Here is a 26,833-nt window from a genome sequence, read left to right as displayed (position 1 = left end):
CCTTTTTCTAGAGCAGGTATGTCAACTCGGAGCCTTCCAGGCCAAAGTGCTGCGGAGATTAGCGTTTACCTTCATCTGACACTCTGAATGCAGTCCATGAAAGCAAATGGAGGATATGTTATCTCACTCGCGTCTCTACCTGGCAAAAGTATCACATGTTTATTTTTCACAATTGTAAATAAAAACTACCAACAATAAGACCTTTGTTCTAGCAAGACACCATTATCTGTTTTCGGTTACCTGGAATGCTCATATACCAACTACTTAGCAGTAGCTAAGCTTAAACAGCAACATTTGTCTCTAACCTTTGCTTATTTTCTTTGATGTTAGCGTTTGTAATTTACTATCTACAAAATAGTCAATAACACATTATAATTCACAGGTTTTGCACTTGTTATTGTTTCATAGATAAAATATGACATTAAAGTAGGCTGAGCTTCTTACAGGCTAATAGCTAACAGGCTAATTATGCCCCTTTAGATGTATGTAGTTAGAGGCTTTAAGTTAAAATCATTACTGAAAGTGTCTGTTTAAATTTTACTGAAATGCTTACTGAATGTCAGTTTAGTCATCTGTTGACTCTGTTTCAGTTACAGCTGCCATGAATTGCGTGGGTGATCTATGGTTAGCTTAGCACTACAAATGCTAATGGGAATGAGCCTTATGCTAGCAGTGTTAAAGGGGAATTCCACCCATTTTTAAACATTTCTGTATAACTTAGTGGTGGAAATGTGAACAAAGTCATTCAGAGTGATTTTTTGAAAAATGGTTCATTGTAGAGAATCTTTACAGTGGTGGTGATAGGAACCAGGGGTTGTGATGTCTACAATGCAAATGTAGCTGTTTTATTTACTATCCAAAACCACTAGTGATCCTACATGTGTCTTATAAGGTTTTATATGCTGTGGCAATAATAAATAATGGTAAATATGATTAAAAAAAGTTTTATTTGGGGATTATTTTGCCAGATTCACAGAATCTGGAGAAATCTCTGTATGCAAGGGACAAGGTCAAAAACCAGTATTTGCTGGCCATGATCTTTGGCCTTCAGACGGCAACGCATAAAAAGAGACTGGGTGCTAAACTGACCTGCCTGCAGTCCAGACCTTCACCACTGAAAACATTTGGCACATTATTAAATGAAAAATACGACAAAGGAGACCCTGAACTGCTGAGCAGCTGAAATCCTATGTTAAGCATAAATAGGAAAACATTTCACTTTCAAAACTACAGCAGTCGGTCTCCTCAGTTCCCAAACACTTACAGAGTGTTGTTAAAAGAAGAGATGATGAAACACAGTGGTAAACATGCCCCCGTCTCAACTTTTTTGGAACATGTTGTTGGCATTAAATTCAAAATGGGCCTATATTTTTCAAAAAACTGATTTGATTTGTTGTCTTGGATTCGCTCATTACTCAGATACCGGCGCAAAACGTCTTCACCTGAGAGAGAGAAAAATCATGAGATTTCTCTTAAAATATGTGCACAGATACTGGAAATGAACATGGAAGAAAGACACTAAAGTACATTCACTGGTCACTTATTTAGAAACACTGACTTCCATTCACCGCCCACTTTATTAGAGACACTGACTTCCACTTTTCTGCCACTTTATTAGAAACACTGACTTCCACTTTTCTGCCACTTTATTAGAAACACTGACTTCCATGTACTGTCCACTTTATTGGAGAACCTTACATTGTACATCCACTCACTGCTCACTTTATCAGCTACACCTACCTTATAGGTCTACTGTATAGGTGTACAGTTACAGGCCCATCTGTTGCTACACAATTCATCAGTCCCCCTCTACCCCAGTCCCCGTATAGCAATGAATTTTTCATCTTCAATGAAATATAGGGTTTAAATGATTTGCACATCACTGAATTTTGTTTTTATTTGCATTTTGCACAGCGCCCCAACTTTTTTGGAAATAGGGTGGTATTTTAGATTCAGTTATTATTTTTTCTCTGAGTTGTTTGTGATATTTGTCCTAGTTTATTTTCTAAAATAAAAGGTTATGTGCATCTAAAATCTGTTTGAGGAGATTGAAAACTAGTGAGAGCTTGTATGCTGGACAGTAATCTGGCTGGTCCAAGGGTGGACCAGCAGTGGCAAACAGTCAGCGGGGTGCCAATCTTATCAAGCCAGCGGACGAATATTTGCTTGCTATCTGGGTGGATTTTAAAAAATATGTTGTAGGCCAAAACCTTATCTTAAAACTATCGAAAAGCAATGTCTCAGGCGTCAGACAGCATATTTGCAACAATTTATGTAATAAATTTTTCTGTGAGGGAGTGTTTAGAGTCATTAAACTTTTCAGATATCTCGTCACCACCACTGTGAATTCTACTCGGTATGGTCCACTAGAACAGAGTATTTCATATTTGTTTACCGATTAACCAATTAATTATGCAGAAGTTTTGGAAAGGCCATGGAATTTCTCTTTAACTGAATGAAGAAAGGCTTAATTGCATTAATTGCTGCAATGAGTTTCTGACACATGATTGTATCTGGGTCTCGGTGTAAACAAAATTAAAATGTTAAAGAAATGACTGGAACATCCAGTCTAAACATGACAACACAATGCGTTAGCTGTTGTTGATTATCAACTCCTTTCTGAACTGAATCAGATGTGCTACTGTGAGCCAAGTGCAAAGATATGTAATGCATTCACCTTCCAGCACTGGGAATGAAAATCTTTTCTAAAATCAAATGGCGAGCTGACTCATACGCACAGTCTGCAACCTAAAAGAATTTGCTGTTGTTTACTTGGTTAATGTGTGTGGAAGAATCAGGCATGGTATCAGTGTACTTTGTGATAGCATTATGAGATTGCTGGGATGTTTGAGCACCATTCAAGTGAGTAATTATAGCCGTATGTGTGTGTGTGTTGTAGGAAAGCCACGGCCCGTGTCGATGCCGGCGGACGTCTGTCTGGGCATGTCCCACTCGCCCTGCCCGCCCTGGGCGCTTGGAAGGAAAGGTATGACCAACACCTGCCTGTGTTTTTACCTGAGCCAAAGCAAGCAGAGCTAATCTTCTGCTATCAGCTGGAGCTTTACACAAAGCCCCCATTAACACGTGCTCTGCATTCCTGCACTGTTTATATATCACTAATTACAGCAAGGGTCACTGACAGTTAGGCCATAAATGTTGCTTTATGGGGTACGCTTTCATAAAAGTATGCTCACATGCTAAAGCATGCTGTCTTTTTTTACACACATTTGTGGGACAATCAGCAGTACAACTGGCCACTTTATTAGAAACCTCTACCTTGTAGCTCCATATTGCTTGTGTACAGTTACTGTGTGGTTGCATTAGTCTTTCTCTAGTCCTTCCTTCACCACTGTGATGGAAAAATATAGAAAATAAAAACAATACTGTTATCAGAGTGGGGGAGAAATTATATATGAAAATTAATTTTGGCCAAAAAATGAGCACATATGTTATTGAACATTATTCTTATCACATTTCAAATTTGATGCCATCTTCAGATGCATTAAAGTGATAACATGATGCATTGATGCATTTGTACACCCCTGTTGACTATCCAAACTCTGGTCAGCAGCAGTCCTGTGGTAAGAAACTGACCAATGATAAGTGGCTCATTTTAGTTGAAGCTGAGGTTAAATCTTTTGGCCCTGATTTGGGCCCGACCTGGCCCAAAACATGCAAGACATGTGGCCCATGCAAGATGAGCATGCAGCAAATTAATTTGGCCCTGAATTGGTCCACAACACACCTGACATCAGGCCTATATAAGGTGGAGCTGGCCCTGATTTGGTCCAGATATGGCCCATGTAAGGTGAGAGCATGGTAAATTTATTTGGCCCGGATTTGGCTCATATGCGGTAGACCTGTGGCTGTGTTGAGGCAGCCAGGCTCACCCTGGATCAACGCCAAATGTGGGCCATAAGAAAACTGCAGGTGTGGGCCACAAAAATTCATTGCTATACGGGGACTGGGGTAGAGGGGGACTGATGAATTGTGTAGCAACAGATGGGCCTGTAACTGTACACCTATACAGTAGACCTATAAGGTAGGTGTAGCTGATAAAGTGAGCAGTGAGTGGATGTACAATGTAAGGTTCTCCAATAAAGTGGACAGTACATGGAAGTCAGTGTTTCTAATAAAGTGGCAGAAAAGTGGAAGTCAGTGTCTCTAATAAAGTGGGCGGTGAATGGAAGTCAGTGTTTCTAAATAAGTGACCAGTGAATGTACTTTAGTGTCTTTCTTTCATGTTCATTTCCAGTATCTGTGCACATATTTTAAGAGGAATCTCATGATTTTTCTCTCTCTCAGGTGAAGACGTTTTGCGCCGGTATCTGAGTAATGAGCGAATCCCCACTATCTCGGAAGAGTCCCCTTGTTACCCTGTCCCGTACAGACCCCCAGGTGAACGGCTGGTCCGGGGGGTCGATCACATCCGGGGCAGTCAGTGCTTCATCAATGCTGACTTGCACAATAGCGCTACCATCCCCTACCAGGAGGCAGTGGCCAGAAAAAATTCAACAGCAAAGACCTCCAAACGTCCACCCTCAGAACCCTCTCTATTCAGCAGCTGGCTAGCTAAACTCAAACTCTTCACACACTGATTACGACAGTGGATACGCACTGCAAAAAATTACATTTTGGCAAATGAAAACATCTTAACTTAGTAGTTTGATTAAATATGCCAGGGTTCTTCAAGTACAGTTCCACTGACCAGACGATTAAAGAGGAATTTCCCCAATTTGTCAAAATTTCAGCATTATTCTGTCATTGTGAAGTGGTAGAGAAACTTACACACTCAGATTTCTTTACAGTGGTGGTGATAGGAACCAGGGTCACCATGTCTACAACACAAATATAGCCATTTTATTTACTATACAAACCACCCAGTGAACATAGTGGGTTTTTACATGTAATGGTGATGATAGTAAAATTGAAATAAATCTGAAAAAATATGTTTTCTTTGGGGACTATTTTGCCTGCATATACGTCTCTGCCAATAATGTACTTTGTAAATTTTCAAAGTACGTTTTAGACGAAGACCTTTTCAGAACTATTGTAAAACATTGTCTTAGACATCAGGCAGCGTATTTTGACCATTTTATGTAATAACTTTCTGTGAGGGAGCTTTTAGACACGTTAAACTCTTCAGATGTCTGGTTCCTGTCACCACCACTGTGAACAATTCTGAACTTCTGAGTTTCTCTGAATGACTTTGTTTACATTTTAACTATGTAATTATGTCATTGATGTGAAGCATGGCTGTAATGAAGCATCAGAAACTAATTGTGTGCTAATAGCACCCTACAGTGGAGAATCTGCAGCCTGCTAAACATGAGTGAGTGAGTGAGTGAGTGGGTAACAGATGAGCCAGTTAAAAGGACCTATAAAGTAATTATCCCTTATATATAAGTAATATTAGTTCCTGATATGCCTTAAGGAATATCATAATGAGAATTAATTTAAAATGCATTCACGTATCAAGATAGCACTTTTTGCAGTGTGAGTGTGTGTGCCGCTGTCTCTTGTGCTGCTGCTCAACCATTACACAGAGTGGCTGCCATCTATGCTCAGTATTATTATTATTATTATTATTATTATTATTATTATTATTATTTAAGAGCTTTGAAAACTCATGGTGGAGTTTTGGCTCTGAGAGTAATTCTTCATGCCATTTGCTCTGCAAAACAGCACCTTAAATGTAGAAATATAAAATATATATAAATTATATGTTTATATATAAATGACAGATTTTACCTATTTTAAGTGATCCTATCAGGTAAAACAGTCCTACTGAAGAGGCAGATCATTTTATTTACTTCAAGCAGTAAAACAAGCCAAACTAATTGCCATTGTGGTAAAATAATTTCACTTAAATACTTTAATGCTCATCTAGAAAATTGTCTAGAAAAATAACAAGTGTTTAAAAGATATCCATATGTTGGTTAGAAGAACTCAGGTTTTGTTTTTGTTCTAATGTGTTGTTTTTGAACACTCACTGCCCACTCATGGTTTTACAAATTTACATTCAGCAGATGCTCTTACCCAGAGCCATCATGTTACAGAGGCAGGTGCGTGTAGAGTTTGGAGTCTTATAAGTGTTGTGCTTGCCCGGGTGGAGAGTTAAACCTGCTGTGTGGAGGGCAACTGTAGTACCCAATACACTTCACCAACTTACATACATTTTTCTCAGACAGCCTAAGACTCTGTTCACAAAGACACTTTGGTATATGTAAAAATGCGTGCCTGCCATTCATTTTAAGGAGAGCAGTGCATTAACAGACAACAGGTACCAACACATAACAATGCACCAAGATCAGTCAGCTTATAGGATCTTCAGTCAGTCATATATATATTAACTCCTTTATGCCCAAAAACCTAAAAAAGTACAAGAAGGAAATTAGCCACAGAGTATTCTGACAAGGCCATTTGATAAGAATGGCCCAAATTTGGTGTGGGGCCACTTTGTGGCACTGCCTGTCAACCAATATTTTAAATTTTTAACAACCCTTATGTTTCATAATATTCATGTCATATTCTCTAATATTAATTAAAATGGAGTTTTGGAAAAACAGGGAAAAATTACAAGACTAACTTCTCTCTTCCTTCTCCTTTTAGTTTACTGCTGTATGAGTTTTTTTGGAAATATTTATAACATTTATAAACAGTATGGGCGGCAGGATGGCGCTGTCAGCTCATAGCAAGAAGGGCCTGGGTTTGATTCCCGGCTGGGTGACCAGGGTCCTTTCTGTGTGGAGTTTGCATGTTCTCCCCATGTCTGCATGGGTTTCCTCCTACAGTCCAAAGACATGCAGTCAGGCCAATTGGACATGCTAAATGGCCCCTGGGGGTGAGTGTGTGTGTGAATGTATATGTCGCTGTATCTGCCCTGTGATGGACTAGCGACCTGTCCAGGGTGTTTCCTTCCTTCTGCCCAATAACTGCTGGGATAGACTCCGGCTCCTTCTGAGACCCAAAAGGATATACGGCTTAGAAAATGTGTGTGAATACAATACAATAAGATAATAAGAGTCTGTAGCCAAACCACTTGACAAATTTTGATTCTGTTCTAATAAAGTGGTCAGTATTGGGCATAAATGGGCAACACAAAATGGAGGAGACAGAAATGGCTGCTGCTCACATCCCGAGCTGTAAAAATCCAGCTCTAAATGTTCAGTACGACAGCAACTGGTTTGATTAAAAATAACAAGTTTTTTTTGGTTCATTCTATGAAAAAAGCAGATTTTTACAAAGGAGTTTTCATGTTTGCATGAGTTTCCTGCTCACATCGATCTCCACCCACAAACACACCCACAACAAACCAGTAACCCTCATAAATGTGCCTTTTTTGTTTGTTTTTCTTCATTAAAATACCTTGTCCTTGTGAACGCATCCTAAGACTATTGCACACTACTAAATGTTGAATAATCTTATGATATTCTTAAAGAAATCTCATGAAGAGAAACATGATATATTGTCTATACAGTTGTATGCAAAAGTTTGGGCGCCCCAGCTCAAATGACATGTATTGTTGATTTTCTATGTGGAAATAAGTGAACACATCCTCTACAGAGAATACAGAACTGCACATTTTACTGCACAGTTACTGTTTATTTCCAGAACTGAACATATTGGAAGCATAAAATGTGGCCTGTGCAAAAGTTATGGCATGCTTTTTTATGTTGTGCTTTACAAATATGCACCAAAATTGGCAGAAAATGTCTGTTCCCCATAGAGGATGTGTCAACTTGTTGTTATGTCATTTGGCCGGAGGTGTGACTTTTGCATACGACCATATTTAAGATGGATTCTTTTGCCAAGACAGCATTTTTTGCAGTGTGTGCAATTTTGTTGTTACAGACATGCTTACAAAAAGCCTGTTCACTACAGAGGAACATACAGGGGTGTTAATGCTGTGTCTTTTTCAATGAGAAAGACTCTGAATCAGGTCAAAAGCATTTCCCCTCATATCTCTGTGTGTACTGTGTCACTTGTACTTAGTAATAAGTTATTTCATCTGTGTATATGTTTTCTATACTGGTTCAGTCACTTGGTTCAGTTTCCCAACAGGAAGGATTTTACTGTGTTTTAGTTTGTTTATTATGTACCTCATTTCTGAGATATCTTTCCACTGGGGTTGAACATAAGGCTATAAGCTATGCAGAACATGTTGTGTTCACAGCATGAGAGAAGCATATCTATAAAGGTGAGTATGAGTGTGTATTTGTAAAATGTAAAATATTTTATATAGTTATAGAGTTTACTTTTTATGTGACTGCTGTGCCTTCTTCATTTCATAGTTGTTGTTTTACCTAAGGAAACTATAATAAAAACGGGTTCAGCACAAATAACACAATATTAGTTTTAATTTTAAATATGCGATAAAAGTTTTAACCTGAAACATGATCAAACAATGGGCTTCACTCTCAGAGCTTCATTAATAGAGTAATATATGTCACTGCTTCTGTTAACAGTGGGATCAACACCCATGCTGCAGTACTTCTATGCAAATAAAACTAACAATATGGTGCATTCGTTCATGTGTTCTTATTGTTCACAAATCAAGTTAATAAAGAATAAATTTTATTTTTCAAGCCCAACTGAGACCTTTTATTTCACTGTTAACCCCTTGTACATGGTGTCCACACACCTGGACGGTTGATTTGAGGCCTTTCTTTGGTAAATTAGGTAGAAGCAACATCCAAGCCACTTGTTGGCTGAATAATGAGAACCATTACTATAAAACAGAACATCAGCCATTATGCTGAACACAGTTTTATCACTGGTTGCTGGCGCTCTCAATCCAAAATGGGTAAAGGTAACCTTATCTCTGGTATGCTGGTCTAAACTTTACACTAAACTTTACAAAATGTTTTGTCAGATGAACTCTAGTGAACTTGATTAGAGGTTTTTAAAAGTTCTTTGATATGTATTTATGTATTTATATTCTTTTAAATAAAATAAAAAATTGAAACAAAATTTAAATAAAAACACAAAAGTTAATGAGGAATAGGAACAAACTTAAATATGACATGTTTCTGTCAATTTGAGTTTAACATATGGAAAAAAAAACAAAAACACAAAAATGTGCCGTATTTTTTTCACAGGCCACATTTTATGGTTTTTTTCTCTAATATTTTAAATAACAAACAAACAGTAGGCGTGCATTAAAATGTGCAGTAATGTGTTCTCCGTAGAGGATGTGTGAACTTATTTTACTTAGAAAATCAACTAGAATTTGATCAGAATTGAACTTTTGCATAAGACTGTATGTGCACCTCATGAAACAACAGACCTAATTGCATACAATATTTTTTGTACACCTTTTGGATAAAATCTTTAAATCCATTTATAGATTTGACAAATACAAATAGATATAGTCCGCTCCATAATTATTGGCACAAACTATGTTATGAAAAGAAGTCTTTGTAATTAATTTGCTAACTAAAATACGATCTTTTTTAAACAAAAGCAAAATGTCAAAATAATTGGCACACTTAGACATTTTATAAAACAAAAGTTATTCAAGCATATTTCCATCTATTTATTGAATTTATTTTTCACTTGAGTGTTCCGGACCTCTACCTTAATTATAGGCACCCCTGGTTAAAATGAGCTTTAAAAATGTAGTTAATTAGCTCAATCTCACACTAAAAATATGAGAGACTTCTAACATTTATTGAGGTACGTTTGGTCCAAGGAAACAAAAACTATTATTAAACAATATTTTTTTCTTTACTAAGGGTGCCGATTATGCAGCTGAATTTATTGACAGAGTGGGACAGGGGGAAAGGCACAACTCCTTAAAACATACTGTAGGTCTTGTTTCATTCCTTTAATACATTGTTTTCACAAAATGGACAGTTCTGTAACGTTTTAATTATTATTTTTAAATAATTAAAATGTTTTATTATCCATGTTATTGCTGTTATAAGAAGCATCTGTTTAAAATCTGCATGTTTTTAATCATTTGTGCAATCATGAAGAAACAGCGACGCCTAGTGGTTGAACAGGCGAAGCGCATTAAACCGTTCACTCGGCTGAAGAAGAAAAAGCCAGACCCAAAACACCAACAGCGTCTACAGACGAAGCTGAAATTAGTCTTATTCTCCAGCTTCTTGTTTGAATTCTCACGTTCCACCTTAATTGATGCAGAAGTTACATTCTGGCGCTAGAATGTAGGCTAACTGCTGCACCATTTAAGGTGGAACGGGAAAACAGAAGCTGGAGAATAAGAGGCTGACTTCATGCTCGTAATCTATAGCCTAGTGCTGCGTACATCAATTATGCTGCTGAGTAGGTCGGTATTTGTCCTTTGACCCAGACGCTGGAGGTCAGGAGTAACTGTTTTTGGTGTCACTCAGGATGTCCACCACCAAAGTGTTTTTGAGAGCTATTTCATACACGTCTTGGAAGCTACACGTTTTCCAGTGCTGGTTTCAGGTAATCTTGATCATTGACAACCCAGTGTTCTCGTGTAGTTTCCGGCTAACTGTGTTTGTGTTATTGCTGGTTAGCTTTTTTGCTCAGGAAGGATCACCAAACAGTCCAGTGAGGCCTACAGATGAGTCCCTCACGACCTTGTGTTGACGTATACCAGTACTTTAACTGCTCCGTGTGTCCATAAGTGTTTCTTCACTTCTCTTTTGCAGAATATACTTTCTCCTTTTGCTTCTCCAGTTATGACCAACATGGAGCAGTCTGTAACTCATCACACTGCAAAAAAGAATGTCTTGGTAAGTGTAAGCATCTCAAATGTAGGAGTATTAGATATACTGCCTACATTTAAAGGCTTTCACTTGCCAATTGTGCAGTTTCCCTTCCCTTTCTCTGGGTTTGTAGGAGTTTGGTGGTGTAGTATGCAGTTGTCATGCTGGAATAGATGTTTAAAATGTTGCTTAAAGTGATAGTTTGGTGAGATCAGTATTCATTAATTTACACAATCTCCAACCCACCCACCACCACTACCACTACCGCTACCACTGTACGGTTGATCAGCTAACACTTGGTAAGTTTCCTTCTTGAGCTCATACTCCACCAATTAGCATTTTGCAAACTGTATGACAAATTTATCCCATACTTGCCTCAAACTGAATTAGACTTAAGTGGTAAGTGTTTTTGGACATTTTATGATTGTTATCTATAAAAAAAAAATGGACAAACGCACACAGTGAGGGGAAATAAGGTGGTTAAGGGCGCTGGCTGGACATCTGAGATCTGGGGCTTAGCCCAGTTCACTGTAGGGCTGTTTTGCGATATCCACACCTGTAATATGTGTGGTTTCTGACTTTATATAGTATGAGGATCTACACATCAACGACACTTGCAGCAATTCAAAATCCATCTTTGGTGTGTGAACAAAATTAAAAAAAGATGTGTAAAACCACGACTTACTACAGAAAATAAAAAAAAGTCAACAGAAATATTTTCCCGTAATGCCTTTTTTTTAGGGCCCTCTGCACATTTCCTCTCTCTCCACATCAACCAGCTCTTCTACATGTCTAACCTCTAATGTCCTAACAAAAATGTATCTATATATTTTACATATTGATTGATGCATTAAAAGGCTAAATAGTCAGTCAATAAAACTGTTCATGAAACCAAACTAAAAACTATATTTTAAATATAAAAAGTACAAGACGAGAAATCTGATTTTTCACCTTGTCATTTCTCGATTCTTGTTTTAATTTTCCCGTTCCATCTTAAATGATGCAGCAATTACATTCTGGCACCATTTAAGGTGGAGCAGGAAAATTAGAACAAGAATCGAGCAAATGAGAAGCTGACTTCAGCCTCGTAAAAAGTTGAATATTGTGGGACATTTTACAAGAAACTATTCCACTTTTGTGGAAAAGTTTCCTGCCAGAGCTGCGAGAAAAGTGGCTATAGCTGAGCTAAAGCTTAAAGCAAAGCAAAGTAAGTCTGCGTTTTCGTTTATATTGTATTTTTTAGCCTATACTAGGACATCAGCACATACTGAGACATATTTACAGCCGAGATGGTAAAGTGGACGTAGAATGATGTGGCTCCCAAAGTAGCTCGATTTTTGTTGAAAAGGACAAAATGGCTCTTCTTAACATTTGGGTTGCTGACCCCTGTTCTAGAGCCCTGAGTTGTAAAGCAGTGGAACTGCATTCTCTGGAGTGATTGAGGTCCATCCAGTACCTTTGGGATTGTGATCCAGAACTAATCGTCCAAAATCAGTACCTGACCTCACTCATGCTCTTGTGGCTGAATGCAGTCACATCCAACAGCAATGTTCCAACATCTAGCGTAAAGCCTTCCCACAAGAGTAGAGGCTGATACAGCAGCAAAGGAGGCCAAACTCCCAATTAATACGCTTGATTTCAGAGGAAACGGATGAACAGGTGTCAAACCTTTGGACATGCTTTCCATGTCGCATAGCTCTGAACACTAGTAGCAGTCGTCCATTTTCATAACAGTGTGTCATAAGGCTGGACGCAGTTTGAGGCGAGTACATGATGGTGGCCATTACTTCCAATACTCGTTAGCTAAATTAGAATAATCCAGTGCAAAACTAAAGAAGAAAACATCTGACACCAAGCATATCATGTATCATCTACATTTAGATAAAAGGGGGAGGGGAATTTATGAATTTTAATTCTTGCCAAACTATCACTTTAAGGGTTTGCAGTGGCAGCAGCCTCAACTTTGTGGTACATGTGTGTGTTTGTGTGTGTGTGTGAGAGAGAAACAGACTTGTGGGAGGGGAAGTGTCTGAGTGTGTGGTGTGTGTGCGCTCCTAAGCTGCAGTCGGTGTCATTGCTCTTGTGAATGTGAGTTGTGTGGGCTGATGGCTGTGTTGCTCTGTTTTAAAGCTCGCTCGTCTTTCCTCTCCTCTCGCCTCAACTCAAGGTTCCTCTGCAAGACTTCACCAGTGCAAGGTGTCGAGGTAAGTGCATCAAACCCAACACAGATAGACATGCCTGCACACAGTGTGGATACTGGGGCTGCCGAATGTTGTGAATATATTGCTACATATTGCGATCCTGATATGCCTTACAGCCTGGTGTAGACTTGGGCCACCAAGCCAATGAACCTTGAATGAAATTTATAGAAGTGTGTTTATTGTATATAAAATGTATTTACATTTCACAAACAGGTGTTGCGCTGAAAAAGAAAATAATAAAAATGTTACATTAATAGGGCCCATATTCTAAGTTTTTCTTGTATATTATTGTTTTTTCCAAAGCTCACATATAATGTTTGTGGGCTTTTGTACAAAAAACTAGTGATGCATGATAATATCTGCAGATATTTCCTTTCAAAAAATATATCGGCATTGGACAGATGTTTCGATTTGACTGATATTACAAACCAACATTTGATGATGTATTTATTGTACTCTGGAAGAGCTGAATGTTTTACTGCTTTTGTAAACCTCCACAACCAAGTGATATATATTTGTTTGTAATGCTAATCCAGGAGAATTTAGTCCCAATTTCTACATTTTAGAAATGTTTATATATCGGAATTTGCCTACAGCTCCCATATCGGCACATTCCTAAAAGAACAGTTGTCACTTATACATGACAATTTCTCTCTTTTTTCCCTTTAAACGAGCTGGTTTTGTTATTGTGCCTTTAAAACAGATCTATGCACAGTGCCGTGAAAGACTATTTGCCCCCCTATTGCCCCTATGTTTGCATACTGTCACACTTAAATGGTTTTAGGTCCTCATACAAGATGTAATAAAAGACCAAGAGAACACAAAGAAACACAAAACACAGTCTTATAAATGACTAATTTCATTTATTGAAGGAAAAAAAAGTTTTTTTACAGCTTTTTTCTAAATTGCTTTAATTCAGCCAAATTGGAAGGCTTTTGAGCACAAACTGCCTGTTTAAGGTCCTGCCAGAGCATCTAAATGGGATTCAAGCCAGTACTTGGACTAGACCACTTCAGATCCTTAATTCCATTTCTTTTGAGCCATTCAGAGCTGGACTTGCATAACCCAATTGTGTTTGCGCATCATGGATTGATGATCGGACATTCTCCTGCAGCATTTTCTGGTAGAGAGCAGAATTTATGTTTCCATCAGTTATGGCTAGCTGTCCAGGCCCTGAACTAGCGAAGAATCCCCACACCATCACACTACCACCACCATGTTTCACTGTTGGTATGATTCTTATTGTGAAGTGCTGTGTCAGCTTTACACAATAGGACCACTGTTTTTCGACATGTTTCACTTTCAGTGCATCAGTCCTCAGAACGTTATTCCAAAAAGCTTGCTGGTCATCAAGGAGGAATATAAGACAAGCATGTTTCTCTTGGTTATCAGTGGTTTTCACCTTGCAATGGTGGAATCATGTCTGAAGTGAGTGAGATCCTCAGTTTTTCCTGGAGTCTTCGCTGTGCTTTTGAAAGAGTTTTGGTCATCTGGCCACTTCTGAGAATGTTCACCACTTACTCTTACTATGGTTCACTGGAGTCGCAGAGCCTTAGAAATGGCTTTGTGACCATTTCCACACTGATATACTTCAACTTTCAACTGTATTACTTCCTGAATTTCTATTTCTGTTTGTGCTGCTTGTAGCTTTTTTTTCTATCAGTAAATGAAATGATGTTTCTCACAAAATTCTTTGTCTTAATTTTTGTTTGAAGACCTGAAATCATTAAGTGTAACACACATGCTTAAATTTATAGTATTCAATTACATCGTCAAGAAAGCCCCATCGCCATTTTAGGAGGCAAGCTGTAACTCCAATTGTAGATAGAGCTCGTCTCACCACCATTGCTGCAGCTAAAACCCTGCAAGTGGGTGAAAACCAAGCAAAATAGACAAGAACGATGATGAAAAAGCGTAAAAGATATGTAGTCTCCAGAAAATGCTGTGGGGAGATGAGGAGCTAATTAATGGACTGGATCTGTACGACCTTCACACCTCTCAAGATGATTTCAATGCGTGAAAACATAAATGTGGCTACCAAAACCACTTAAATTATACTCTTAAATTATATATATAATAGATAGATAGAATCTGTGCTGCAAGCAACATTTCCTATTGCCTAGTGCCTCTTGCCACAGTATTCTACATTTCCCATTTTAGACACTAAAAATGGAGAGCCTGCAGCCCAAGTGGGAAGTGTTTTTGTTTGTTTTGCATTTTTCCCTTTCAACAGAGAACTACAAATCGAATGTACCTTCTTATTTGAATTTTCCGTTCCACTTTAAATGGTGCCTCAGTTACGCTGAAATGCCTCGTCATTTTCATAGTTTCATGTCCTATTAAACATGTTCTGGGTCTCATTTGATAAGTTAAAAAGTAGTTGTTTTTGTTATTAATGTTGGTTATATGTGAATGTACGAAAAAGGTCACCTAGTCTAGTTGTTTGTTGAAAGGGAAAATTGCAAAACAAAGAAACAAAAAACATTCCCCACATGAGCCACGTGCTCTTCCTTTTTGGTGGCTAAGATGGGAAATGTAGAAGGCTGTGGCAAGGGGCTCTAGGCAATAGGAAATGTTGCTTACAGCACAGGTTCTCAGGCCTGGTCTTGGAAAACCCCTGTTCTGTATGTCACTGTTTTTTGTAACACACCCACTTCAGCATGTTAATTATCTGGGCACTTAACAAGATTAAGTGATAGAGAGAGCATAACACTGAACACACTCTCTATCAGTTAAGCTGATCTTAACTCTAAGATATTTATGAGAAACTGAGCCGATTCGTTGAATCAGGTATGTTTAGTGTTGGGAAACCTTAAAATGTGTACTAGGATTGGAAACCACTTTTTTCCAGTATATTAAAAGGGAATTCCACTGTTTGTTCAAAATTGCTGCTTAATTAAATGGTTAAAATGTAAACAAAGTCATTCAGAGTGGTTTGGTGTGAAAGGCTCTGTTCTAGAGAAACTTATTGAGTCAGAGTTGTTCACAGTGGTGGAACCAGACATCTGATGAGCTTAATGCTCCTAACAGCTCCTTCACAGAAAGCAGTACACGACATAGTTATAAATATACTGCCTGACGTGAGGTGATAATTTTTGGTTTTGGGCTTGAGTTTTGGGGTCTGTGCAGGCCGTTGTGAGGCAAACTAGACCTCCAAGAAAATATATTTTTCAGATTTTCCACCATTTTACCATCATCAATGTTACACGTAAAAAACTTAAGACACGTGTGGGTTCACTTGTGGTTTTGGATCGTAAATAAAATCGTGTTTGTGTTGTAGACATTGACCCCTGGTTCACATCACCACCACTGTAAAGAAATTTGGGTCAGTGAGTTTCAATGAACTACAATGAACCATTTCACATCAGACCACTTTGAATGACTTTTTACTTCTTAACAACTGAATCAAGCAGGAATTTAGAAAAATTGAATTTTGAATTTTCCTTCAAATAGGAATAAACCGATAAGGGAATTTCAGACTACTGATGATATTTAAATATTTTTCATGTACATATCTGCTGATGCTGATACATAAACATTTAAAAGTATAGAGATTAGGATAAAATCTATGTAGATTAGCATTACAAATATAACACTTATTACTATAGGGTTACAAATACTGCAAATACAAATGATATTTTTAAATCTTAATATCTTTTTGTTACAGATATTTTATTTTTTTTTAATTACCTGCTGATAGATATAATTTTGATACAACCATATATCCCTAATATTAAAAAACTCACTGGTTGACCTTTGATGTCAGAAATTGTGCATTATTTTGAATAAAATGATTGCTTTTTGGATTATATAAATGCACTGATTCATCACAATACTCGCATAAACTCTGAACTCCTCTGGAATTAATCAGAAGGCTCAGAGTACTATTAAAAATGTGATACAGATGTAGGCAAAGGTTTTGTCACACCTGGGAAAATGATACTTTTACTTCATTTTCTAAGTGAAAATCTCATATTTGGCCTTGAAGAAATATATTTTTTTCCATTTAAAAAGGAGTTCATTGTGTTATAGGTATATGAGTGGGGAAAATAAGTCAAAATGCATTTATTACTTTCAATATATGACTAACAATACTTTCATTGTGTAAACAAATTAGGTTTGCAAAATTACAAGTTTTATAAAACCTTATTAAAAACATGATGTGTGTTATATTTCGTATTTATTTGCATTTTTTTATGTATGTTCATTTTATATCTTAACACTCACTATATTTATCAAAGCTTTGAATTGCCTGTTTTAGTTATTAAAACTGTGCTGGCCCTGGTTGCACCATTTGACTTTTATGGGTTGTACCACCTGACTTTTCAGACTAATTTCAAATTAAATAGGCACCTACCTAGATATCTGTAGAAACCTTTGCCCTTGAACTTGATTTTATACTTAAAGGTTTGCAAATAAATAAACATAATAATGACACATTTTCATGGTTTTTCTGTGCTCACACCACCTTATATGGTAAACTGAGTCATTCTAACCATGACTCAATGAAATTTTATCCAAAAGGGCTATTGACCTTGGCATTGCACCATGAAGGTCACTTTGGGTCTACTTTATGATGCGATACCCTGGCTCCTCTTTTGTAAAAGCATGTCAAAATAAAAGTTTTTTGTTTTTGCCTGTGCTGCCTGACATTTGAGTAAGTAAGACCTTTCAGACAAAAGTTTTTCAGAGAGTTGAGTACTTTTAAAGTTGCCTTATTTTGCACTGGTTTTTATTTTAAAGTTTTCAAACATAAAATCATGCTGTACTGTTTTATTTAAAAATTACAATTTATTTAACTAAATTACCTTATTTGATTGTTTACTTAATCAACATATATGGCTGACTGGTTATAGCACCTGATACTGTTGACATCTGGAAGCAAAAAAAAAAAAAAACTAGCTTAAATAAATTTTCGATGGATGCGCTAAAATTGTTTCACACTAAAGAGGTATTTCTGAATGTGTTTGATATTTTTTTGGGGAAATAATGGACTTATTATGTCAATAATTGACATATTGGGCATATTATGTCAATGACCCTGTGCGTATCATATGTGTTGTGTATACATTCAATCTCCTCTGTGATTGTAGCCTCTCATGCTCATTAATACAGCTCATAGATTCTTGTTAGTGGACAATCTCGAGGGAACTGGAGTGCTGCTTCATTGTTGCTTCTTTTGAGTTGATTTTATCCATAGTTCTCTGGTGAGCACTGTCCTGATAAAGTTGCTGAAAGAATCACTTTTTTAAAAGCTGTATTTAAATTACAGAGCTACAATCACGGATTCTATCAGAGCAACATACAGCCTGCCTCAGCTGGGCTTCAGCCTGCGCTACTACAGGTGGGGTCAAAGTAGGAAAATGTGTTAACAGCACTGTTGTGATGCCTCCGTGTCCTTTAGGGAATGTTGCGATGAGTCGGAGGAAGGTGTCGGTGAAGGACCTTGGCCAGGTGGACTCTCAGGGCTGGCTGTACAAAAAGAGAGAGAGCAGAACATTCCTGGGGCACAAATGGAAGAAATACTGGTTTGTGCTGAAGGGAGGCTCCCTGTACTGGTACACGACCGAATCAGTAAGTCTTTGGTCTGTTATCCAGTCACTAAAGTTATCACAACGCTACAGCATTGGTACACATTTCCAGTTCGCTCTGATGAAGACCAGTTCCTACACACTTAAAATCTGTTTTTAAGGGTTCTTTAGTAAAGAAAATGGTTCTATATAGAACCATGAGCATTCAAAGAACCATTTGAATGACTAAAGGGTTCTTTGCATGGTGAAATGGATCTTTAGACTGATGGGGAATGTGTTGTATATGGTTCTTCAAACTGATGGAGAATGTGTTCTGTGTAGCACCAGAAAGGGTTCTGCTATTGTAACAAGCCTGACATTGTAACAGTAGACATTCTATATAGAACCACCTACAACACATTCTCCATCAATCTGAAGAATCCTTTCACATTGCAAAGAACCTTTCAATCATTTAAAGGCTTCTTTGAACGTTCATAGTTCTATGTAGAACCATTTTCTTCACTAAAGAACCCTTGAAGAACCTCATCCTTTTAAATTGTGTAGATTCACAGGTGAAGATTACTTAGGTTTTAACCCAAACAGAGATTAAAGGTTTAAATCTCACACTGATGATTTAATGTATACAACGAAATCTAAACTTTCACCATAATTCCACAGGGTTCCCACACATTCTGGAAAATTTGTAAACTTAAAGACTAGTTATCCAGTTCTTAGTTAACATCTGGAAAATGGAAAAATGTAAGATTTCATACATACATACATACATCATCTAAACCGCTTATCCTACTGGGTCGCGGTGGGGTGCTGGAGCCTATCCCAGCTGTCATTGGGCGGAAGGCAGGACCCTGGACAGGTCGCCAGTCCATCGCAGGGCAGACAGACAGACATACACAGTCACACACACACTCACACCTAGGGGCAATTTTAGCACGTCCAATTGGCCTGACTGCATGTCTTTGGACTGTGGGAGGAAACCGGAGTACCCGGAGGAAACCCACGCAGACACGGGGAGATCATGCAAACTCCACACAGAAATGACCCTGGTCGCCCGGCCGGGAATCGAACCCAGGCCATTCTTGCTGTGAGGCGACAGCGCTACCCACTGCGCCACCGTGCCGCCCTGTAAGATTTCATATAGATATTTATTTTGAAAGGTGTTCAATTCAAGGCCTACAAGCAAAGAAAAAAATCATTTCACCAATACAAACATTTATTAAATCAAAGTTTGTTTATTTCCTTAGGAGAATCTTGATATACTGGAATTCTGACCAGATTTAGAAATGGGGTTTGAAAGTGTCAAATTGCTCTTATATTATTTTAATACAGTCCTTGAAAGCTGAACTAGTGTACTCTGTATAACAGTGTAGAGAAATGGATTTTTTTCATATAAATTACTTGATAATAGAGTGAATAGAGTAAGTCTGTGTGGTTAATGTCTAATATTTCAGTAAAAATTAGTTGAGGAATGTTTTCAAAGTGTCTGCCTGTCAGTCATTCAGTGGTGGTCATTAAATAGGAATTCTACTGATTTCTCAATTGTTCTGATTAATTTCACTTATTGAGATGTAAACAAAGTCAATCAGAGTGGTTTGATATGAAATGGTTCATTACAGAGAAACTTAGTAACTCTGATTTCTTTACACTGGTGATGATAGGAACCAGGGGTTGTTTAAAGCCATTTTATTTACCAAAGCCATTTTTATATGTAATGTCGATAATGGCAAAATAGTGATAAATCTGAAAAAAATGGCTTTGGGGACTATTTTGCCTTGCAACACCCTGCATGTACCTCTAGTACCACTAATAGGTAGACACATTTTATGTAATACCTATCTGTGAGGGAGCTTTTAGAGGCATGGAACTCCTTCAGATATCTGGTTCCTATCACCACCACTCTAAATGATTCTGAATTGGCAAAATTCTCTGGAACTGCTCTGAAAGGACTTTGTTTATACCTTAATGATTTAATCATACAGAAATGTAGAAAAATCTGTGGTATTCCTGTTTAAGGTTAGTTGTTGCCTATAATGTTAAGGATGTCAGCAGATGCAAGGCATTCAAATATGACCTTCATTGAGAAAGAGTGATCTTGTATGGAAGTCATGGAGAATTTTCTGGTTTTCCTAAAATGAGTGGGAACCCTATTTGATTTGATCTGAATACACAAATGGGATTAGAGGAACTATTTACAGAGTGACAGAATACAGAAGATAAACAGCCAAGATTTTTTTGAGGCCACAATATGGCTGCATGCTTTTTTGAAAATTTAAGCACTGAAACACAAGATGGAGTGTGTTATCCTGAAATAAGATCACAGCTGTGATTTGGTTGTAGATCAGCACAACTATGATGTTTTTCATGATAATGAGCAAAGGAGCATTTAAGTGCTTTTATACAGCAGTTTTGCACTGTAAAAAAATAAAAACATTGAAAATTATTTTAAATATCCATTTTAAATGTTTTATTGGCATTTTCTTCTGCCAAAGAAGCTGTTCTACGACAAACTTATAGAGCAAAGCAACCATTGTTAGCAACTAGTGGTCAATGGAATAATATAGGTACAGTGAAATGCCTTGAAACCAATCGGATTGTGTGGTTGGAACAAACTGTTCTGTATATTTATTATTTTTATTTATTTATTTATTTCATTTTTATTGACTGTAATGATTTATTAAGCTCTAAACTGATGCAGTTTTACACCCGTAATGGTGAGTTTAATGGAGAGTGTATAGCAAGCACAGTGGGTAATTAGCATAACAAAACCGTCCCAGCGTATTCATCAGCAGTGATTAATCAGGGGTTAACTACAGCTTAGATTGGACTTCTTCTTTTCAGTTCAGTCAATCAGGATGCATTTATAAAGTGGTGCCTAGATGCTGCAGAGTCCACTGCGAATCTGTTTCATCACCATCTCCTTTTAGGCTGACAAGGCAGAGGGCTACATCAGTCTGAGGGGCTTCGTTCTGGAGCAGGCACACGAGTGCAGGAGGAAGTTGTAAGTGTTTTTTTTGTTTTTCGTTTGTACCTTTATATTATCTTATATTAGTTACAGTGACATAAGAAATCAAATATCGACTTCCTATGTACCAACATAGACTGTCTATGCTTTGCCTGTGTAGTCTGTCTGTGCTTTACCAATGTATGTATGTGTGTGTGTGTGTGTGTGTGTGTGTGTGTGTGTGTATATATGTATGTATATATATATATATATATATATATATACTATTTGTGCAGTGTAGTCTATATGTGCTTTACTAGTATAGTCTGTATGTGCTTTACCAGTATAGACTGCCTGTGCTCTAGTAGTGTAGTCTATCTGTGCTTTACTAGTATAGACTGTCTAAGCTTTACCAGCATATATAGTCTGTGCTTTACCAGCATATATAGTCTGTGCTTTACCAGCATATACTATCTGTGCTTTACCAGCATAGACTGTCTGTGCTTTACCAGCTTATACTATCTGTGCTTTACCAGTATAGACTGTCTGTGCTTTACCAGCGTAGACTGTCTGTGCTTTGCCAACATATACTATCTGTGCTTTACCAGTATAGACTGTCTGTGTTTTACTAGCATATACTGTCTGTGCTTTACCAATGTAGTCTGTATGTGCTTTGCCAGGATAGACTATCTGTGCTTGATCAGTATATACAATCTGTGCTTTTGTGGTGTACTCTATATGTGCCTTACCAGTGTAGACTGGCTGTTTTACCTCTGTAACCTACCTGTACTTTGGTAGTGTAATCTGTGTGTACTTTACCAATATAGTCTGTATGCACTTTACCAGTGTAATCTATCTGTACTTTACTAGTATAGACATTCTGTACTTTACCAATGTAGTCTATGTATTTTATCAGTATAACCTAAATGAACTTTACCAGTGTAGTTTATATGTGCTTTACCAGTGTAGTCAGTGTGTACTTCATTAGCATGCATTGTTGTAACTGTGACAACAGCTAATATTAGAAACGACCATATTGCTAATGTCTTAATGTGATGCTGAGTTTCAAGTGTTTGAATATTATGCCTAGCTGAGGTCACTGACCCTCATGTAAGTAAAGAGTCTAATAGACATGCGATCTCAGCGTGGTTAAGCATCTGCTTTAATAGCATGCTGTCACCTCCTCCCCCAGTCACAGGAAATGGTCTGGTACACACATATTCTTAACTACAGTGCTCACACACACTTCCTTTGCAGACAGAGCTGCTCTGATCTGATGCATTTATATATTTATACCAAACATGCTAAAGTGGTTAACAATGAATAGAAGGTGGTGGGCACCAATTAGCATGGTGTATTTTGCATGATGATGATTACTGGCCATTTATTTTCATTAATTATTGGAAACTGTTCCTTTTATCCTGTATTTATGGAATTCTAACAATATAACGGTGCTCGGATTCATAAAAACTGATGTTTCTGAGCTGCATTTTAAGTCATGTTAAGTAAAAACTGACCTTGTACACATTTTTGTTCTATGTGTGTTCTTTCCAGTGCAATAAAGGCCAGCCACCCGCAGGTTGTGACGCTCTTCTTTGCAGCTGAGAACACGAAAGACATGCACAAGTGAGTGTGAAAAAAGCAGAAGTGGGAAGTGGTCTTGAATCTCTCTCCCTCTCTCTCTCTCTCTCTCTCTCGCTCTCGCGCTCTCTCTCTCTCTCTCTCTCTCTCTCGCTCTCGCTCTCTCTCTCAGACTCTATCACTCTATCTCTGTTTGTGGTCACCCACACTCATGCTTTTGGTTGACAGGCCATGAAAAGCTCCGTATGACAGTTTTAGCTGCAGCGTCATAGCCCTGAGGCTGACTGATCCAGCGTTAGAGCTTATGTTTATCATAAATGATGAATAAGTTATCTTTTTTTGTACTGTATGGTGAATTGGGGGAAGAACCCCCCTAGGGTAAGATAAATGAGGGGGCCAAGTCTAACCTCGACTCATTTACTGAATGGCTGTATTCGAATACTGAAATCACTATTCTGGTATTCATTGCAGGAACATGGAGAAACTATACAGGCCAACAGTTCAGCGAATTGCTGATTTTTGTTTTAACAGAACCATGAAATGTTAAAGTTTTGTACTTTGCAACTCTGAAGCACGTGTCTGAACATAGGCACGTTGCCAAGAATGTGATATAATAAGGACTTGACTGAGAAGACAGAGATAGCACAGCTTTTAGCACTAAATAGATTGATTTTGGGTCCGCAATCAGTTAAAATGTTGTGGCTGTTTTAAAAAAAAAAAAAATCTTTTTCTATTTTTATTTTTCTGCATCATTTGAGCTCAGCAGCTGCCCTTCATATTGCGTGAAAATTTCATGACGAATGGACCAATAGAAATGCTCCAAATTCACTTGCAATAAAATCTCTTTACATTAACTTACATTAAAAGCTAAGAACATTTTGCCCTCTTCTTTAACGTTTCCATTTTGGAGAAACTTGTTTTTCCTTGGGCAGTGACAATATATTTCTCTTACAAATTAACATACTGGCCCGTCGTCCACAGAAGAGGAAAAACACCTGTAGAAAATGATTAGAAATTCTGTGGCTAAATGTTCCTTTATACCCCCAGTTGCCTGTTGAAGTCACTTGTTTTTAATTTGTTTTGTTAATGTATATACAACAACAACTCAATGTTCCCAAATGACTATGTGAACAATAAATAGTTGATAAGTAATATAGTGTAATTATTATTGTTATTATTGTTATTATTGTTATGTCACATATGTATGTTTAGCAGGCTATATGTTTTCCACAAGGGGGCGCCATTAGAAGTCAACCAGCTTTTGAATTATTTAATACATGTATCTGCAGCAAAATCTGAAATTATTGAAAACATTGATGTAAAATTTGCAGTGTGTATCATCGCTGTCCAAAAAATAACTTTTCCCTTTTTTTCTATGTTTATTTTCATTTGAGCACAGCAACGGCCTTTTTACTTTGTGTGAGAATTTCATGACAAACAGGCCATTTATTTTTTTGGCAGCTACAATATTTGTGCGAGTCCTGAAGCTAATTTGTTGTTTGAATCTGTGGCTTGAGCTGCTAAGGATGAGGGAGTTGCTGGTTACCAGCCTTGTGTAGGTGTGATTTTCATTTTGGCCAAAGGTGATAATGTTTTTCTTGTTGACTCATAAGTGTGTGCATGTGCCCTTTGACAGCTTTTTAAAAATGAGTCTCCTTTTAAGGGGAATTCCAGCAATTTTGCACAGTTCAGTCATAGAGATGTAAATAAAGTCATTCCGAGTGGTTTGGTGTGAAATGGTTTATTGCAGAGAAACTTACAGACACAAATTTCTTTACAGTGGTGGTGATAGGAACCAGGGGTCACAGATTTAGCTGTTTTATTTACTACCCAAAACCTCCAGTGAACCTACACGTGTTTTCTGAGTTTTTATATGTAATGTTGATGATGGTAAGGGTTTTAAAAATAAAAACCTTCTCAAAACTATTGTGAAACAAGGCAGTGTATACATAACTGCTTCATGCAACTTTCTGAGAGGGAGATTTTAGAGACATTAAACTCTTCAGACGCCTGGTTTTTATCACCACCGCTGAAAACAATTCTGACTTGGCTTCTCTAGAATGGAACTTTTCACATCAAACCACTCTGAATGACCTGACCATGTTTACATCTCAACCATTTATTTATGCAGAAATTGAAAAATAGGTGGAGTTCCCCTTTAAATGTTTTCTTTTTTAAATCCAGGTGGTTGAATAGGCTAACTACAGCTTCCACCAAGCAGGAGCTCACAGAAACTGCTAGTGAAGGTAATGATACTCACCATCCTGCAAAAACACACTTACACACACACACAGTCCCTTATATGCAGTTGTGTGCAAAAGTTTGGGCCCCCATGGTCAAATACACAATTTGCTCCATACACAAAGCAATGTTTTCATTATTGTTTGGTCTACAATAACTATGACTCAATGTGTTTTTGTTAGCATAAAATGAGCCTTTCATATCTACATAGGGAGCTGGTCCTCTTACAACAGAGGCATGTTACACCACCATGTTTCTACAGTAGCACAGAACAGATAAACCAAACAGAGGCTCTAGGGCACCTTTTGCATTTTTACAGTGAAGCAGCACGAATTTGCTGGATCTGTTGCACATTGTTGGAAGAAGTAGAACGAAGAAGAATCAGTCGTTGCTGCTGGTGTTAGCTAACCATTTTGCATTGTGAGAAGCTTGAGAACCCAAATTTAACCCAGGATTATGCTTATTATTTAGCACAAAAAGCGTTGGAGGGTGAATCCTTATTATCAAAGAGGCAAAAACATGAAGTAAAACAAAATTGGGCAGACGATGGCAGAAAACCTGACAGCCACTGCAGGTTATACTGCACGTTTGGAAAGGGAGGGGCTAGGGAGGGGATTCATTTGGTTGCAATTTGCAACCTTACCACTAGATGCCACTAAATCTTACACACTGCAGCTTTAACATGCCCTCTACAGAGAATAGACTTAAATATGACATTTTTATGCAAATTATAATTTAAAACACATAAAATGTACAATGTGCCAAACATTTTGCTCAGGCTGTATTGAATTTTCCCCCACATGTTCAATTGAACAAATGAACAGTAATTGTACATCAAAAATGAACAAAAGTATGTTGTCTGTAGTTGACCTGTTAACTTATTTTCAAGCATGTCATTCGTCTGGGGATGTTTGAACCTTTGCGTACTTATTTATAACCTGGTCCGCTGCACTGACTTCATGGGTAAACCAAAGTAGGCCACAGTTAGCTTGTGCTCTTTTATGCGGTCAGAGCATTAACTTCAGATGCCACCACTGTCTGTGTGCGCATGTGTGTTTGCTTAGAGTGCTATAGTGAAGCCAGCGATGATGAAGATGAGGAAGAAGAGACAGCAGAAACCTGTGGCCAGTATACTGAGCAGCTCACGACCAGCTCCATCAATGTGAGTAGCATGTCATACAGTTCTTTATGCAGTATAACTAACTGCTTTTTTTCATGTGGGTCAGTATCTTGTTCCTTCTATTCAAAATTGGTCGATTTTATTACATAAGAAAAGATAAAATGCCTAACTCAGCTATCGTGTGGTTATGCATTCATGGGCAAGTCCAGACAAACACATCCAAATTATTGTCTTTAGTAATCAGCCATATGCTACAGATGCAGCAGGTAGATATTAGGTTGAAATATGTTGTTATTCCTTTAAGTACAACTGTAGGTGCTACACAAAACTGAAAGAAACACATCTCCAGTTGTGGGCATGTCTTCGCACTGCACAATTTGCTTAGTTTGCACTCTTTTGTGGTTCTCTGCTCTGTTTTGATAGCTGATCACAGTTTGAGGGGGCGTTCAGACAACACCTTTTTAAACGCGTGCTGTGCCACGTCACATGGTTTAAAAGAAGTAGGATGTACTTCTTTG

The 26,833-nt window shown here is 37.7% G+C and overlaps 1 protein-coding gene across 1 annotated transcript in view; it reads left to right on the top strand.

Annotated features, from left to right (window-relative positions):
* The window catches only part of LOC118816273 (connector enhancer of kinase suppressor of ras 3-like), a 75,770-nt gene that overhangs the window by 41,639 nt on the left and 7,298 nt on the right, over positions 1-26,833 (top strand). The window contains exons 12-19 of the mRNA XM_036582799.1: positions 2,900-2,986; positions 4,306-4,594; positions 12,834-12,907; positions 18,309-18,478; positions 21,357-21,430; positions 22,928-22,999; positions 25,139-25,200; positions 26,260-26,357. Coding sequence (XP_036438692.1) covers positions 2,900-2,986; positions 4,306-4,594; positions 12,834-12,907; positions 18,309-18,478; positions 21,357-21,430; positions 22,928-22,999; positions 25,139-25,200; positions 26,260-26,357 — 926 coding nt within the window. The remainder of the gene's footprint in view (positions 1-2,899; positions 2,987-4,305; positions 4,595-12,833; positions 12,908-18,308; positions 18,479-21,356; positions 21,431-22,927; positions 23,000-25,138; positions 25,201-26,259; positions 26,358-26,833) is intronic.

The sequence above is a fragment of the Colossoma macropomum genome, unplaced genomic scaffold (genome assembly GCF_904425465.1).
Source record: "Colossoma macropomum unplaced genomic scaffold, Colossoma_macropomum, whole genome shotgun sequence".
Classification (NCBI taxonomy): Eukaryota; Metazoa; Chordata; class Actinopteri; order Characiformes; family Serrasalmidae; genus Colossoma; species Colossoma macropomum.
This window is presented reverse-complemented; position numbering and strand designations above follow the sequence as displayed.